The sequence below is a fragment of the Urocitellus parryii genome, chromosome 15 (assembly GCF_045843805.1).
Source record: "Urocitellus parryii isolate mUroPar1 chromosome 15, mUroPar1.hap1, whole genome shotgun sequence".
Taxonomy (NCBI): domain Eukaryota; kingdom Metazoa; phylum Chordata; class Mammalia; order Rodentia; family Sciuridae; genus Urocitellus; species Urocitellus parryii.
Genome location: NC_135545.1, coordinates 7,411,777 through 7,426,049, shown reverse-complemented (window position 1 = coordinate 7,426,049; position 14,273 = coordinate 7,411,777). Strand labels below are relative to the sequence as shown.

The 14,273-nt window shown below is 50.8% G+C and overlaps 2 protein-coding genes across 2 annotated transcripts; one reads left to right on the top strand and one right to left on the bottom strand.

Annotated features, from left to right (window-relative positions):
* Positions 1-697: 697 nt before the first annotated feature.
* On the top strand, positions 698-4,248 carry Ppp1r15a (protein phosphatase 1 regulatory subunit 15A). Its single transcript, XM_026406274.2, has 3 exons — positions 698-920; positions 1,738-3,432; positions 3,797-4,248. The coding sequence occupies exons 2-3, from the start codon at positions 1,738-1,740 to the stop codon at positions 4,169-4,171; spliced, it is 2,070 nt and encodes a 689-aa protein (XP_026262059.2). The 5' UTR covers positions 698-920; the 3' UTR covers positions 4,172-4,248.
* A 1,157-nt stretch (positions 4,249-5,405) lies between these two features.
* Positions 5,406-13,826, bottom strand: Tulp2 (TUB like protein 2). The gene is made up of 13 exons (XM_026406368.2): positions 13,734-13,826; positions 13,287-13,319; positions 12,739-12,790; positions 12,168-12,294; positions 11,447-11,584; positions 11,087-11,206; positions 9,829-9,950; positions 8,539-8,847; positions 7,664-7,776; positions 6,421-6,535; positions 6,184-6,282; positions 5,786-5,957; positions 5,406-5,539 (listed from the first exon to the last, which is right to left on the bottom strand). Exons 2-13 carry the CDS (start codon positions 13,316-13,318, stop codon positions 5,406-5,408), a joined length of 1,533 nt encoding a protein of 510 aa, XP_026262153.2. The 5' UTR covers position 13,319; positions 13,734-13,826.
* Between the last annotated feature and the right edge of the window lie 447 nt (positions 13,827-14,273).

The following is a 14,273-nucleotide window of genomic DNA, read 5'->3' as shown; positions in this document are numbered from 1 at the left end:
GTAGAATTTCAGTTTCCTAAGCAGAGCTTTTGCCCAAGTTTGCAGCAGTGAAACTCAAGAAAGTCGTCTTCTGTCTGTTGTGAGGGAAGGAGCCTGAGCTCTTGCTGTAGCAGCCATTCACCATACTTTGTGGAGCACTTTCAATGTATCAGGCACTGTTGTCGCCACTGAGAAGAAAGCAGTGAGCCAAGCACAGTTGCCTGCCTTCATGATGCTTACATTCTTGTTCCCATTTGCAGTCAATCTGGACTCTGCTGTGATCACCTTGAGCAAATGATTTCATTTCCAGCCCTCAGTTTCCTCATCTGTGAATTGGGAATACTATCCTGTCCCCAATTCCTCAGGCTGTGGAGGAATTCGACTAGACGTGAAGGTGGGAAACTCTAGACTAACACCTGCAGGTTAAATTGCGGTGGGAAAGCACGTGCTGGAGCAGAGGCAGATCGCCTGCTTGCAGCTTAGGCGGAACGTGCATTTATTTGATTGACAGATAGCTTGTTCAGGGGCGTGGCCATGCTTGGAAATGCCGACGTGACGTCACAAAGCCTGGAATTTCCGCCAGAGGTCCCTGTTGTTTTTCACTTCCCACCCAATGCGCTGTCGTTTCGAAACCCCGCCTCTCGTGATGTCACTACGTCGGCTGCGACTGTCTATAAAAGCATTGCAGGCTGCGCCAGAGCTAATTGGATCGGTTCCCAGGCCTGCGGATGATTACGAACGAGACGCCACACGATTCTGCAGCCGTTTGTCGCGACAGTGCTTGAGGCAGCCCGTGATACTTGGAGTCCCCGAGCCCCACGCCTGAGGGCGAGATGAACGCGCTGGCCTTCCGAGCCGTCCGAACCGTCCGAACCTGCGATCGCTTCTGGCAGCCCGAGCCGGCGCTCCTGCCTCCTGGGTGACACTGACGCTCCTAGCCGGTAAGGGATCGGAATGCCTGGGGCCCCAATAATGAGGAAAGCCATGGACTTTTGGTTCTGAGACTGGAGGGTTCGGGGCCTGGACTCCAGCCTCGTATGGAGGGAGGGCCTGGCTGCCTGGTCTCATGAGTCTGGTGAGGGTCCAGATGGGGAACCGACTCCCGGGTCTGGAGGAGTGGACTGGAGGCCCGGATTTAGGCAGGGGTAGGGGTTAGGAGCCCGGAGTCCTCTAAGCTTGAGGGAGAAGGGGTGCGGGAGTCAGATTCTTGAGTCCCCAGTGAAGGAATAATCTGAGGGTCAGAATATTTTTTCAAATTTTATTTTTTAGTTTTAGATGGACACAATATCTTTATTTTATTTTTATGTGGTGCTAAGGATCAGCATGCTAGGCAGGTGCTCTACCACTTGAGCCCCAACCCCAGTCTGGTTCAGAATATTCTGAGACTCCAAGGGATGAAGGTGATTTATCAATCCTCAGGAAAGTAAGAGAACTGGAGACTGACTTTGTCCCCAAGGGAAGCTCGAAAAAAGATCTTTGTTCTTGGGACTGGGACTTCTGGGTCTGAAAAGGGGTTTGGACCCTTGGATCTAATGAAGGAGAGCTGGGGGCCCAGACTGCTGGGTGTCGAGAAGGGAAGCAAGGAACAGAGATGGGTGTAGCTGGGATGAGAAAGGAATCCTGGGCCCGGATTCTCATGTTGTTATTCATTTGTGTTGCTATTTTGTTGCTATGACTCAGGGTCATGCCCTGATGCATTTCCTAAATGGCCTCTAAATCTTATTTCTTTTTCTTCTCCCCCTTTTTCATCTGGGACAGATGGCTCCAGGCCAAGTACCCCATCACAGCACACCCTGGAGGGAAGCCCACTACTCCTACCTCCTGTCCCCACTGATGGGCTTCCTCAGCCGGGCCTGGAGCCGGCTGAGGGGCCCAGGACCTTCAGAGCCCTGGCTGGTAGAAGCAGTAACAGGAGAAAATCTGGTAGAAGGTGGCCTGCAGGGAGAAGTGAAGGCTTCTTTGGCCATCTCCCATGGTCCCTGGGCCAGGCATCCTCAAGGGGAAGCTGAAGACAGTGGAGTACCTCAAGAGAATGGAGAAGCAGACCTGGAGTCCTGCCTTGACCTGAAGCCCAGTAATTCCCCTCCTGAAGCTTGGGGACTTTTAGGCAGTGAAGAAAATAGTAAGAAAGATGCAAGCAGTGTCCCCAGAGAGCAGGGAAGGGAAATTACAGATGGCCAGCCCCTGTCCCCCAGCCTGCAGATAAGAGCCCTGCAAGGTTCTGATAAGAGTCCTGGGGAGGAGAAAGCTGAAGAGGAGGGAGTGGCCAAGTTCTCTTATCCTTCATCACACTGGGAGTGGAGCGATGTCAAGAAAGAAGCTCCTACTGCCTCCACTTTCCCTGAGTCTTCAGGATCCCAACTTGGCACTTGTGTGTACTGCCCAGAGGAGAAAGAGAATCAAGCCACGGAGGAAAAAGGAACAGAAAACGAAGCCAGGAAGACCTCCGTTTCCCCCTCATTGGCGGGCTCCAGCTCCAGGGCTTGGGGATATTGTCCAGGCGAGAGGCCTAGGGAGAAGGGCAGGAAGGCCTGTGAAGCCCCTGGGAAAGAAGCTGACCCAGAGCCGCGGTCCTCGGTTCCAGCCCAGAGGCACCTGCTTGGGGCTTTGGAGAATCAACCGAGTAAGAAAAAGGAAGAGGAGGATGACAGTGCTTTAGGGGCAACTGAGAAGGGAGGAGCCAAGGGTCCTTCTTCCATTTCCTCTACAAGTGCCTCCAGGAGGGCCTGGGTGTGTCAGCCAGGGGAGAATGCGGAGGACCAGGAGAAGAGTGACTCAGGATCAGCTGAGGAGGAAGGAGAAACTGAGGCTTCCTCTCCCACCCTCCCTACAAGTGCCTTCTTGAAAGCCTGGGTGTATCATCCTGGGGAGGACACAGAGGAAGATGAGGACAGTGACTGGGAATCAACTGAGGAGGAGGAAGAAGCTGAGGCTTCCTCTCCCACCCCCGCTACCAGTGCCCTCCTGAAGGCCTGGGTGTACCGTCCTGGGGAGGACACAGAGGAAGATGAGGACAGTGACTGGGAATCAACTGAGGAAGAGGAAGAAGCTGAGGCTTCCTCTCCCACCCCCGCTACCAGTGCCCTCCTGAAGGCCTGGGTGTATCATCCTGGGGAGGACACAGAGGAGGAAGATGAGTGTGAGCAGAATGAGGACAAAGGAGAGGACTGTGGAGCAGCTGCCTGGGGCCAGCACCCCTCCCTTCAGGCCCAGAGTGCCCACCTCAGGGGCTGGCTATATCAACCTGGAAAGGAGACAGAGGAAGAGGAAGCTGAGGGGAAATGGGGAGACTCCGAGACCAGCCCCTTCAGAGTGGCCTTCTACGTACCTGGAGAGAAACCACCACCTCCCTGGACTGCTCCTAAGCTGCCCCTCAGGCTACAAAGACGACTCAGGTTGTCACAGACCCTCACCCAGGATCCAGACCCTGAAACTCCCCCAAAATCCAGAAAGGTGGGTGCTGAGGGCCCAGATCTTTTTTTATTTGGAGGGAGGAGAGGGCTAGGAGCTGGAACTCTTGTCTAGTGGGGAAGGGCTGGAGGCCAGGACTCCTGGGTCCCAGGTACATTGCAGCAGATTGCATAGGAACTCTTCTGGGAGGACTATGCACATCATCTTGCAATCCTCTGTAAGAGGCTGGGGCCCCAGTGGGAGGAGGAGGCAGCCCCAGAACGCCATCTTTCTCCAGTGAGTCATTTGGAAGTCTGACAGGCAGGTGACTAGGCAAATAGCAAGCATTTTTGTGCAACTGATTTTTCCTTGATTCTGTTTGGAACCTTGTGTCTCCATGTATGTATCTTTGTCTCTCTGTCCTCAGGTGCGCTTCTCTGAGAAGGTCACCGTGCATTTCCTGGCTGTCTGGGCAGGCCCAGCCCAGGCTGCCCGCCGGGGCCCCTGGGAACAGTTCGCTCGGGATCGGAGTCGCTTTGCCCGCCGCATCGCCCAGGCCCAGGAAAAGCTAGGTCCCTGCCTTACCCCTGCCTCCCGGGCAAGAGCCTGGGCACGCCTTGGGAATGCACCCAGTTCTCTTACCCCCATACCTGCCTCTACCCAGACCTTATCTTTCCCCTTGATCTCCTCCGAGGCTCCAGCTCAGGCCACGCCCTTGAGTCAGGCTATGGCCACACCCCCTCATACCCCTTCTTTGGAAGCACCAGGTCTTAGCCTGAATCTCAATGGGAGGCGTGGCTAAGACCAAATGGTTGCATGTTATTTATTAACTTTTTTAAAGTGTTGATTTATTTAAGGAATAAAGCTTTTTGATTTGTAGTGAGCAATGTCTCTGTGTGTGTACTGACAGTATCTTCCTGGGTGCCTGATTTGGAGGGATAAGTATGAAGGACTGGTGGGTTTTGTAGATTTTCTTTGGCAACTGCCTAAATTTATTTAAACTTGAGCAGTCATCTCCCCAAGAGGGCTGGAGGCTTGACTCACCAATCCCAAAGAAGAAAAAGTTAAGCTTCAGTTATCTGTGCCTCCCTGTTGTGTTAAGGTCCAATTAATTCTCTATGGCCTTTACATTCTCCAACTGTGTTCCTCAAAACTTTCCATTGCCTGATTTCATATTTATAAGCCCTGTGTGCGAAGACTCAGTTTTCTTTTTTTTTTTCAGTTTTCTTATCTACAACATATCTAACAATTTTATACACTTTATGGGATTTTACATGTCGTACGGGATTGTAGGAACCTTCACAGTTGTTAAAGTGAGCTCACGCTCACTATTCATATTTTTAATTACCCAAACAAGTTTACATCAACAGCTTAGAACCCTTCTCTGAGCTCACAGGATCTGTCCAGTTAAAACAAGGGTGGACCAAAGGTCCAGCCTTCTACCTTCCCCCTGTCTACTGGATCCCTAGGTTCTTGCCAAATTAAAGCTTTCAGTCCCCCAAGTCCACCTTCAAGGCCTTTGGGGAGCTCTGCCTGCTGCCTAATGTTCCCACCAGGCCCCTTAGCTAGTTTATCCTGACTCTGCACATGTAGTATGAGTGGCACTTTTTTAGAATTGCCCTGCTCTGAACTAACAGATTGCGGCTGTATAAGCTTTTCTGAACTTCTGCTTTTTTTGGTTATGGTCCTTCTCTCATGATGACTGTGAGCCTGGCCGGAATAGGTGCTACTACACAGCCCACTCTCTAGAGCACAGGACGGAACAGGCAGGCAGTATCTAATAAGTATTGGTGCTGGGGTGGTGGCTCACGCCTGTAATCCCAGCTACACAGGAGGCTGAAGCAGGAGGATTGCAGGTTCAAAGGCAGCCACAGTAACTTAACAAGGCCATGTCTCAAAATAAAAAAATAAAAAAGCAGCTCTGGGTTCAATCCCCACCCCGCACACACACATACACAAGCAGGAGGAGGCATGTTGGGATGCTTTCTCTAAACTCACAGTCACAGAAGATTGTGAAGGGATGGTATTTTATTGAGTTACTCACATGCCAGCTTCCCATCGAAACTGGACAAGCAGATAGCGAAGGCTTGGAGCGGACAAAGGGGGAACCTGAAGTCCATAGTGAACATATCTGGGGCCACGCGGCCAAATTGAAGAACCAGGTAGTCAGCTAAGGAGAAAGTCAAAAACTCAGCCTTAACCAGACCCCCCTCATGTCCCAGCCTCAGAGCTTCAGGAATCACGACTCCTAAGAAGCTTATTAAATGGGAAAACCCTCCGAGGGCGGTGTAAACTACAGTTCCCAACAGGCCTTGCAATGGCAAGGAGTCAGCCCCGCCGAAAAGGCGCTCAAGTGCTGATGGGAGTAGTAGTTCCCATGCTCCCTGGCCCAGGTAAGCCCTTCCCAGGAGCTCACGGTCTTCAGGGTGCACGATCTGGAAGTTCTTGACAGAAGCCCGAGTGACTCGACCGTGGAAATTGAGCACGTAGGCGCCGCTCTCGTCGCTCCAGGATGGGGTTTTGTTTTGCAGCAGGACCAGCCCCTGGCCGGACCCCCGTTGGAGGCAATTCATTAGCGACTCTTGTTCCTTGAAGGAAAAGTAGGGGGGCATGGTTTGTTAACTTACCACCAGCCACCTTTTTTCTTCCCGACCCAGAATTCTTGAATCTCTAGTCTTTACTCCTTGAGACAGATAGATGTCTGGCAAAGTCCTCCAGAGGCTTCACCTGACCTGCAAAGATGGCCCCCCAGAGAATAAGGAAGGACTCTTGGAACAGGACTCTGTCCCAAGATTCCCGACATTGAAGACTCACTTTTTGTGGCTGGATGCTGATTCTTTTGCCCTGGCTGTCGGTTCCTGGGATGATCACAGTCATTTTCCGAGGCCCTCGGAATCCCAAAACATTAGTCTCCTGGGAGTATTACATTCCAGTTAGCCTGGCTTCTTCTTCCCATCCCTCTTGTCCCGCCCCTTATTAATTCATTCTCTGTCTCCTCCCCTCCCTCTTTCCCTCTCTTCTTTCCTCTCCAGGAGGAAAATACACACTCACGTAATATACAACTCCCAGCTCCTCTCTGAGCCGGTCAGTGTTTGATACCAAATGCTTCCGGTCAGGACTTGTCCCATTGTCAAAGATGATGAACTTGGTGCCCAATACATTAGATCTGCTCCCAAAGGGCAGTTGGCAGAATAAAAGTAAAAAAAAAAAATTGTTACTCTTTGGCTGTAAGTACTTTCCCAAATCAGTCCTCTAGGTAAGAATCATGTTCCCTGTATCCATGGTCCAAGCCCTCTCTTCCTTTGGTAAGTCATGTGTTTAGCCTTCTGCTTTGGCCCTTTAGAGGAACCCTCTTCCATGCTGGGTGCAATGGTGCATGCCTGTTTCCTAGTGACTTGGAAGCCTAAAGCAGGAAGATCACTAATTTGAGGCCAGCCTGAGCAACTTAGTGAGATTCTGTCTCAAAATAAAAAAATAAAAAGGGCTGGGCATGCAGCAAAGCATCCCTGGGTTCAATCTCCACTACTGAAAAAAGAAGGGACCCTTTTCCCTCTGGTATACAAAATCTCACACATTCTAGATCTCTTTACCCATAGAAACTTAAGGGTTCCAGCCCTGGCCTCTCAAGAAGGAATTTGTCTTAAATACTAGCCTGTGCATCATACTATTCAAAACTTTTTGCTTTTCTTTTCCAAAACACCTGGATATACAACCTGAAGAACTACAAAACTCAGTTAAGTGTGGTGGAGCATGCCTGTAATCTACTGACTGGGGAGGCTGAGGCAGGAGGATTGCAAGCAACAACTTAGCAAGGCCTTAAGCAACTTAGCAAAGACCCTGTCTCAAAACAATAAAAAGTTTTGGGATGTAACTTAGTAGTTAAGCAACCCTGGCTTTAATCCCTCGTACCAAGAATAAAATAAAACAATAAAAATAAAAGGGACTGGGGGGCTAGGGTTGTGGCTCAGTGGTAGAGCACTTGCCTTGCATGTGTGAGGCACTGTGTTCGATTCTCAGCACCACATATAAATAAATGAATAAAATAAAGGCCCATCAAGAACTAAAGGGGGACTAGGGATGTAGTTCAGTGGTAAAGTACCCCTGGGTTCAACCCCCACGACCAACAGAAACAAAAATGACACACAAACACACACACACAAAATCCAATCTATAAACCCATCATGCCCTAAAGCAGGTGGAACTTGTGCCCTACGGCCTATTGGGAAGGGTAGGCCCCTTCCCTTCCCAGGCTCTGTACCACCTTGTTTTCACAATACATTCGGGCTCTGCCCACCTGACTTTGCCAACAAAGCTGTCCCCATCCCGAGACAGATCTTCAGGGTCCAGGGAAATTAGATAATTAGAAGTTTTGCTCCTTTTTCTTTTTCGCCCAGCCAGGAGGAAGTGCTGTGGATGAAAAGAGAACCCATCAGAATGGATTTCTGGTGTCTGGCTAGAGACAGAGGAGTCCAAAGACAAGGAAATGCCATGTCTCGTTGCAGAGGAGAGAGTAATGAGCTTGCTGGGAGAGATTCTCATTGAAATAAACCAATCAGCTAGGTCCTGAAGGGGGGCTTTACATCTTAATATCTCCTCCTTTTCCTTTGCCAGTGGATACTGGGCTGAGGCTGAGCTCAGGCAGGGCTTGGCTTTGGAGAATAGGGAAGGACTCTTGGAACAGGACTCTGGAAGACATTTCATCCAGGAAAAGCAGGTTTGGCTCTAAGAAAGGAAAAAGGCTCATTCTGGGAGAAATATTGTAGCCAAAGGAAAAGAGGCCACACTGGCCACACTGGACTAGATTGAAAGGAGCCTGTCTTGGCTCTAGAATGGGAAATCTATGAAGGGGAAGGGTTTATCCCAGGATTGGGTAAACCCAAAGAAGGGACCCATAAACCTTCGGATCCTGAGAAAGTATGGTTTGATTTTGAAAAAGCAGGCCCAACTCTGGAGTGGGCCTGACTTGGTTATAGGATTGGTAGCGTCTATGTTACTGTGCTCCGTAAGGAAAGGATTTTGGTGCTGGGAGGCCAGGGCTTGGTGGGAGTTGACATGTCCTTTCTTTCTGATGACCTGATCTTGCTCAGAAAGGAGGGAACCTGCCCATGGGAGGCAGGGCTTTCTACCCTGCCTGTGGGGCAAAAGGGCCCCCCAAGGGGTGGACCGCACCTTCCGGCCGTTCTCTGCCTCCAGGTAGAGGAAGTAAATGGGGAACAAGCCCTTGTCGGCGCCATGCTTGTCGCGGCTGATGCAGCATTGCACCATGTGGCCCCGCTGCGCTGGCCGCAGGACGTAGGTCTCCAAGTCTTCTCCCAGCAGAAGGCCAGGGGTACGGGGTAGCAAGCCAGCCCCGCCCTCCACGAAGCAGCTGGCTGTACAGCTCACGCTTTCCGGGACCGCGGACACCTCCTTGGCGGCAGCTGCGGAGCTCGCCCCTGCAGACTCCAACTCCTCTTGCTCTTCTTCCAGGTCTTCTCCCTGGCTCACCAGCCAAATTCAAAATCGAGGGAGAGTCGAGCCCAGCCTTGACAAAGAGCTGATTGGCTGTCCAGCTCAAGGTTACGCCCTCTCCAGCTCATGACTTCTGCTTTTTGGTCAAGCATCTCAGCCAGCCCACCCAGCCAAACCCTAAACATCTGTTGATTGGCTAACTCTATTAGCTTTTCCCATTACCACGCCCACTCCATCTACTGACTCTGATCGGAGAATCCTTTTGAGGGGTTGGGATGTAGCTCAGTGGTAGACCGCTTGCCTAGCATATGTGAGGCACTAGCAGCACCACATATAAATAAATATATAAAATGAAATTTTAAAAAAAATAATCCTTTTGATAGCACTGCCCATTCAGCTGAAACCCATACTTACCTAGACACATAATATGGGCAGGATCTAACCAAGTGAAAGCATCTTCTGCATTTGTGCCACCCAAAGTGGTGCCTACTGGCCCTTGTGTATCACTGCTCCGCTCTCTCAGGCCGTGCCTTTTCATCAGCGGCAGCTGCATTCCCCACAACCACCGCCCACCTTGAATCCAGTTGCATTCTACCACTGAGCTACATCCTGAGCCCTTTGTATTTTTTGTATTTCACCACAGGGTCTCACTAAGTTGCCCAAGCTGGCCAAGAACTTGGCGACCCTTCTGCCTCAGCCTCTGGAGTAGCTGAGATTACAGGCCAGAGCTGCCCACCCCCTCCACCTGCCCATCTGCAGGTGCTCCATTTTAACAGTCATGCCCACATCAAGTCAAATCATCCAGTTTGACTTAAATCCTCTAGAATTCTCTAGCACACACAAAGCCTCCACTAACTTGATCACAACAGCCTTGTGGATAGTTCTGTCCACAAGGGAAAGGGGAGAAAAAGGCCTTTGATTGGACAGCAGAACTTTATCCCCACCCTACCCAGATGGCTATCCCCCACCTCCTCTTCCTAAATCCTTAAAGGCTGCGCCTCCTCACACCTTGAAGAATGCCAAGCCTCCATGTCCCCCGTCACCATCCATTCCAGGGGTTTGTGCCAGATTGGGTGCCCCATATTCATCTTGGACATCCTGGAGTTCACTCTGGTCTTCTGAACTGGCCCCTAGGTGGTAGAAGAAGCCAGAGACTGAGCTCAGGAAGACAAGGTCATCAGTGCTAGCGAAGGCCAGAACTCCAGGTTTCTCACTCCGCCTCTACCCTTCTCCCTCACAGCCTCTTCCTTCTCTATGTACCTGGGGATTTACAAAGGCTGAGGAGTGTCTGATTGTCCTGGTCCCAAAGACAAGGATGAATTCGAGTTCTCTTTCTCTCCAATGCTGGGAATGGAACCTAGGGCCTTGTGCATGCTAGATGAGGGCTCTACCACTGAGCTTCACTCCCAACCTCAGAGTTCTCTCTTTCCCTTGTATCAAAGACAGCATCAGAGAGATGGAGGAATTAAAATGGGGTGGCGACCTGGGCATCGTGGAATACGCCTGTAATCCTGGTGGCTAAAGAGGCTGAGGCAGGAGGATCATGAGTTCAAAACCAGCCTCAGCAATTTAGCAAGGCTCTAAGCAACTCAGCAAGACCCTGTCTTCAAATAAAGTATTAAAAAGGGCTGAGGATATGGCTCAGTGGAAAAGCACCACTCGGATCAATCCCTGATGCAAAAAAAAAAAAAGATGGAGTGGAGAGGTTGGGATGCTAATTGAAAATCCTGTCAATGAAATTGTTGGCTGCCATTAGAATAAAAGGATTAAAAGTCTGACAATGGACTACACATGGATGACACTTAAAAACTTGCTAAGTTAAAGAAACCAGACACAAAAGACCATATATTATATTATTCTATTCATAAAAAACCTCCAGAATAAGCAAATCTAAAGAGATAGAAAGTAGATTAGGGGGCTGGGGATATAGCTCAGTTGGCAGAGTGCTTGCCTTCCATGCACAAGGCCCTGGGTTCAATCCCCAGCACTAAAAAAAAAAAAAAAAAAAAAAGTAGATTAGGGATTGTCTTAGGGGAAATAAAAGAAGAGTGACTGCTAAGGGGTATAGGGTTTTGTTTTGGGGTCATGAATATGTTCCAAAATTGTAGTGATGGTTGCACAACTCTGAATATACTAAAACCCGTGGAATTGTAAACTTGACGTAAGTGAATGACATCATTATTCATTAAAAATGTTATCAAATAAAGGGGATGATTTGCCCCATGGACCTGAAAGCCAGACTTTACAAACATATTCTTAAAATTACCAGGCTGTCGTGGGGCTAGCCAACCCCTGCGACAAGTTCCCAGAAGCCTTTCTCTATAGGATGGAAGGGATTCAGGAAAATCTTCCACGAAGACTTCCTCCAGCTCTGGATCGGAACTGTCTGGGAACAAAGACAGGGAGGAAGGAAGACTGGAGAGCAGGATTTCTGAAGATATTTTTGGGGAAGGAGGAGCTGGGGATGGATCCTTGGGTGATGAAGGAGGAGGGTTAGGACCTGGATCCCTGGGTGTGAGGGAGGTGGGGGTTGAGATCCTGAAGAGCCGGGCTCGGGGTCTCCGCCTCCTGGGTTGGTCAGAGAGCAGAGCTCTGGAGTCGAGGTGGCCTGAGGACTTGAGGGTACCTGCTTCTGCCAGTGACACCAGGGGCCTGTGCTCGCCAACGCCATCTCCACCACAGTTCCTGGTAACTGGGGCACTGTGAGCACTCAAACGCAGATGGGCCTCTGGCATATTCTCTTGGAGAAAAGGGTTCCCAATGCCTGGGAGAAGGTGCAGGGAGGCCCATTAAAATGGGCCTTAGTGAAGATTTACATCCTAACTGGTCTCCCTAGACATCGGGCCATTCGCTGATCACCCCAACCCTTAAGAGGGCGTGAGAACTCTAACTTCATCCCAAGGCTCAAGCAAAAGCACAGCTGGGCTACTTATTTGTCATGGACTCCATGCCTAAACAATCCTATGCCGGACCCTCACAGTTAGTTTCTCTTCCTCTCTACCCAAATCCCGGGTGGAGGTCCTTCAGTGGCACAGTGCGTACCTGGCAAGGGCGAAACCCTGGGTTCATTCTCCAGTACTGCTAAATAAATAAATAAATAACACAAGCCTGGAAGCCCTCCATCCATACTCTCCAGACTAAGCCCCATCACCTGATTCTCTTGGCCCCCTCTGCAGGTGCATCACGCCCTCCCTGCCCACTCGGTCTCACCGGCCAGTTCTCAGCTCTCCTGAGCTTTGTCCAGAGGTTCTACCAGGCCCTACCCCTGGACCCCATTAAGCCTCGTCCAGGTCTCAAAAATCCCTCTAGACCAACTCCCCCACGGAGCCCTTGGAGCCTTTCCTTACCGGTGTCACTCAGGAAGTGCTCCTCTCGCCACCGCAGTCGCCGGTGCCTCATGGAAGCATCAGGATTGGCCTGAACCATGAGGGGCTCCTGGCGTTTCCGTCGTTGCTTCTTCTCAAACAGTTGCCACTGCAGGTACATGAGAGGGGGGTGCGTGGGAGCAAGACAGGACCAAGCGAAGCCCAGTGGGAGAATCCATGAACCCCCTTCTCCACTGGGTGCCAGGTGCCCAGGCCCTCAACCCTTCAACTCCTCCCTCGAATCCAAAAATCTTAGCATCCAACCACCTCCTCCCTCAAGACCTAGTAAGTTATCCTGCCCTCTGGAATTCTTGGTCCTTAGAAATTTGAGGAGTTTCATCAACAGGGTTTGCTTCCTGAATTCTTATTTTCTCATTTCCTGGAGAAAAGGGTTCTGTAGGCCTGGGCACATTATCAGGGACCCAGAAGTCTCTAAACTTGAGATTCAGAGAGACCACTGTGATCCTGGGCCCAGCAAGTGTTGGGCATGGGGCTTCTGAGGAAGTTTGGAAGATGGAAGAGTAGGGGTGGCAAGATTCCCGGGCATTGGTACCTGCTGTTCCAGCTTCTGAAGCCGTAGAGCAGCAAGTTCATCCCCCAGGGTCCTGAGAGAAATATAGGCCTGTGGTGACAGCAAGCAGGGCACCTCCCTTGCCCAAGAGCTCTTCCCTTCTATCCTGCCCTCCCCAACTTGGGTTCTGAGCACATGTGAGGTCACAGAAGGTGCAGAACCTGGCACTGCTCCACCGGTTCTGAAGATCCTTTTCCCAGAACCGGACCATCTAGAATCCAGGAGTAGAGATCCCAGACCCTTGTTGTCTCAGGACCCTGGAGTCCAGGTTCCTGTCCCTCCTATTTCAGACCCATGAGTCTTCACCAGTAGCTCCCTCCCTCTGGGACCCAGGAGTCCAAGTCCCCAGCCCCTTCCTGCAAGACTGATGGTACTGAGCCTCTAAACATGGTTATGAGGCCAAGCTGAGAGAGAGAACGAGAGCAAGAGAGCGAGAGAGAGCGAGAGAGAATGTATAGGGGGCACAATCAAGCTTTAAGTTTCCACTTTCACCTCCACCCCACCACTGCCCGTTTAGTGTCCCCACTCACTCTTTTTTCCAAGTGTCATTCTCCCGAGACATTCTGGAGAAGCAAGACACAAAGTCAGGCCCCAGATCTAACATCCCAATGGAGGCTGCCCTCCAACACCTAATCCAAAACCTTAATTTCTCTCCTGGACCTAGACAGCCCAAATTGCAGCATCCCTGACTGAGACCCAGTAGTCTGATTCCAGCTTTATCAACATCAGGAACTCAGAAACCCAGTTCTTTCTCCCCAGGTACTTAAGTCTTTCCTGCACCCACACATCAAGGCTCTGGGCCCAAACAGCTGACCTCCCGTGGTCCCAGACCCTCAGAGTCCACCTTCCTGAGAACCTGGAGACACCCACTCCTCCCTCCTGCTTGGGGAGCTGTTCCCATTTAGGCCTCAGTGCTCACCCCCTGTGGCCACACTTTAAACCTATCTGACCCTCTCTGGAGGAGTTGGGGATCTAACCTCTGAGTCTCTGGGAAGTAGGCAGGGTAAGAAAAAGGGATGAGAGTGAGGGGGATTCTCACTAAGCCCTGCCTTAGTTCCTGCCCTCCTGGTCCCTGGTCCCCCGTGCTCCACTTTCAACAAAGCAATGACCCAGGGTCACCTCTGCTGCCAGGCAACCCTGCTCCAGGCATTCTGAATTGGAACGACCTACAGCTGTTTCTTAAAGGGCCCCAGAGGGGCCGCTTCACAGTCTCGCTCTACAGAGCTCACTTGTAAGAAACTTGTCAGGGAAACTGTGCAATTGCTTCTGAGCTAGAATTTGCAAGTCCTTGTGGGCGAACAGAAATGGGGAAAACTACAATTCCCGTGAGGCCAAGATATCGGCGGAAGTAGACTCATATATATGTCTTTTTTTTCCTCCTGGCCCTGCCGGGATTTGTAGTTCTCTTTTTAGGTCTTCGCTCGGGTGGCCTACGAGGCAGGAAATATTGCGTTAAGAGGCGGAGCTTGTAAGGAAGGAGCTGAGACTTTCCAGAATAGGGGCGCGGCTTCGGCCAG

Coding starts and splice junctions, on each gene's coding strand:
- Tulp2 (XM_026406368.2), bottom strand. CDS start 13,318: ATGTCTCGGGAGAATGACACTTGGAAAAAAGA. Junction 11,585..12,167: donor GCACTTCCTGAGTGACACCG/GTAAGGAAAGGC, acceptor ACCTTCTCCCAG/GCATTGGGAACCCTTTTCTC. Junction 8,848..9,828: donor GAGGCTTGGCATTCTTCAAG/GTGTGAGGAGGC, acceptor CTGGTGAGCCAG/GGAGAAGACCTGGAAGAAGA.
- Ppp1r15a (XM_026406274.2), top strand. CDS start 1,738: ATGGCTCCAGGCCAAGTACCCCATCACAGCACACCCTGGAGGGAAGCC. Junction 3,433..3,796: donor CTCCCCCAAAATCCAGAAAG/GTGGGTGCTGAG, acceptor CTCTGTCCTCAG/GTGCGCTTCTCTGAGAAGGT.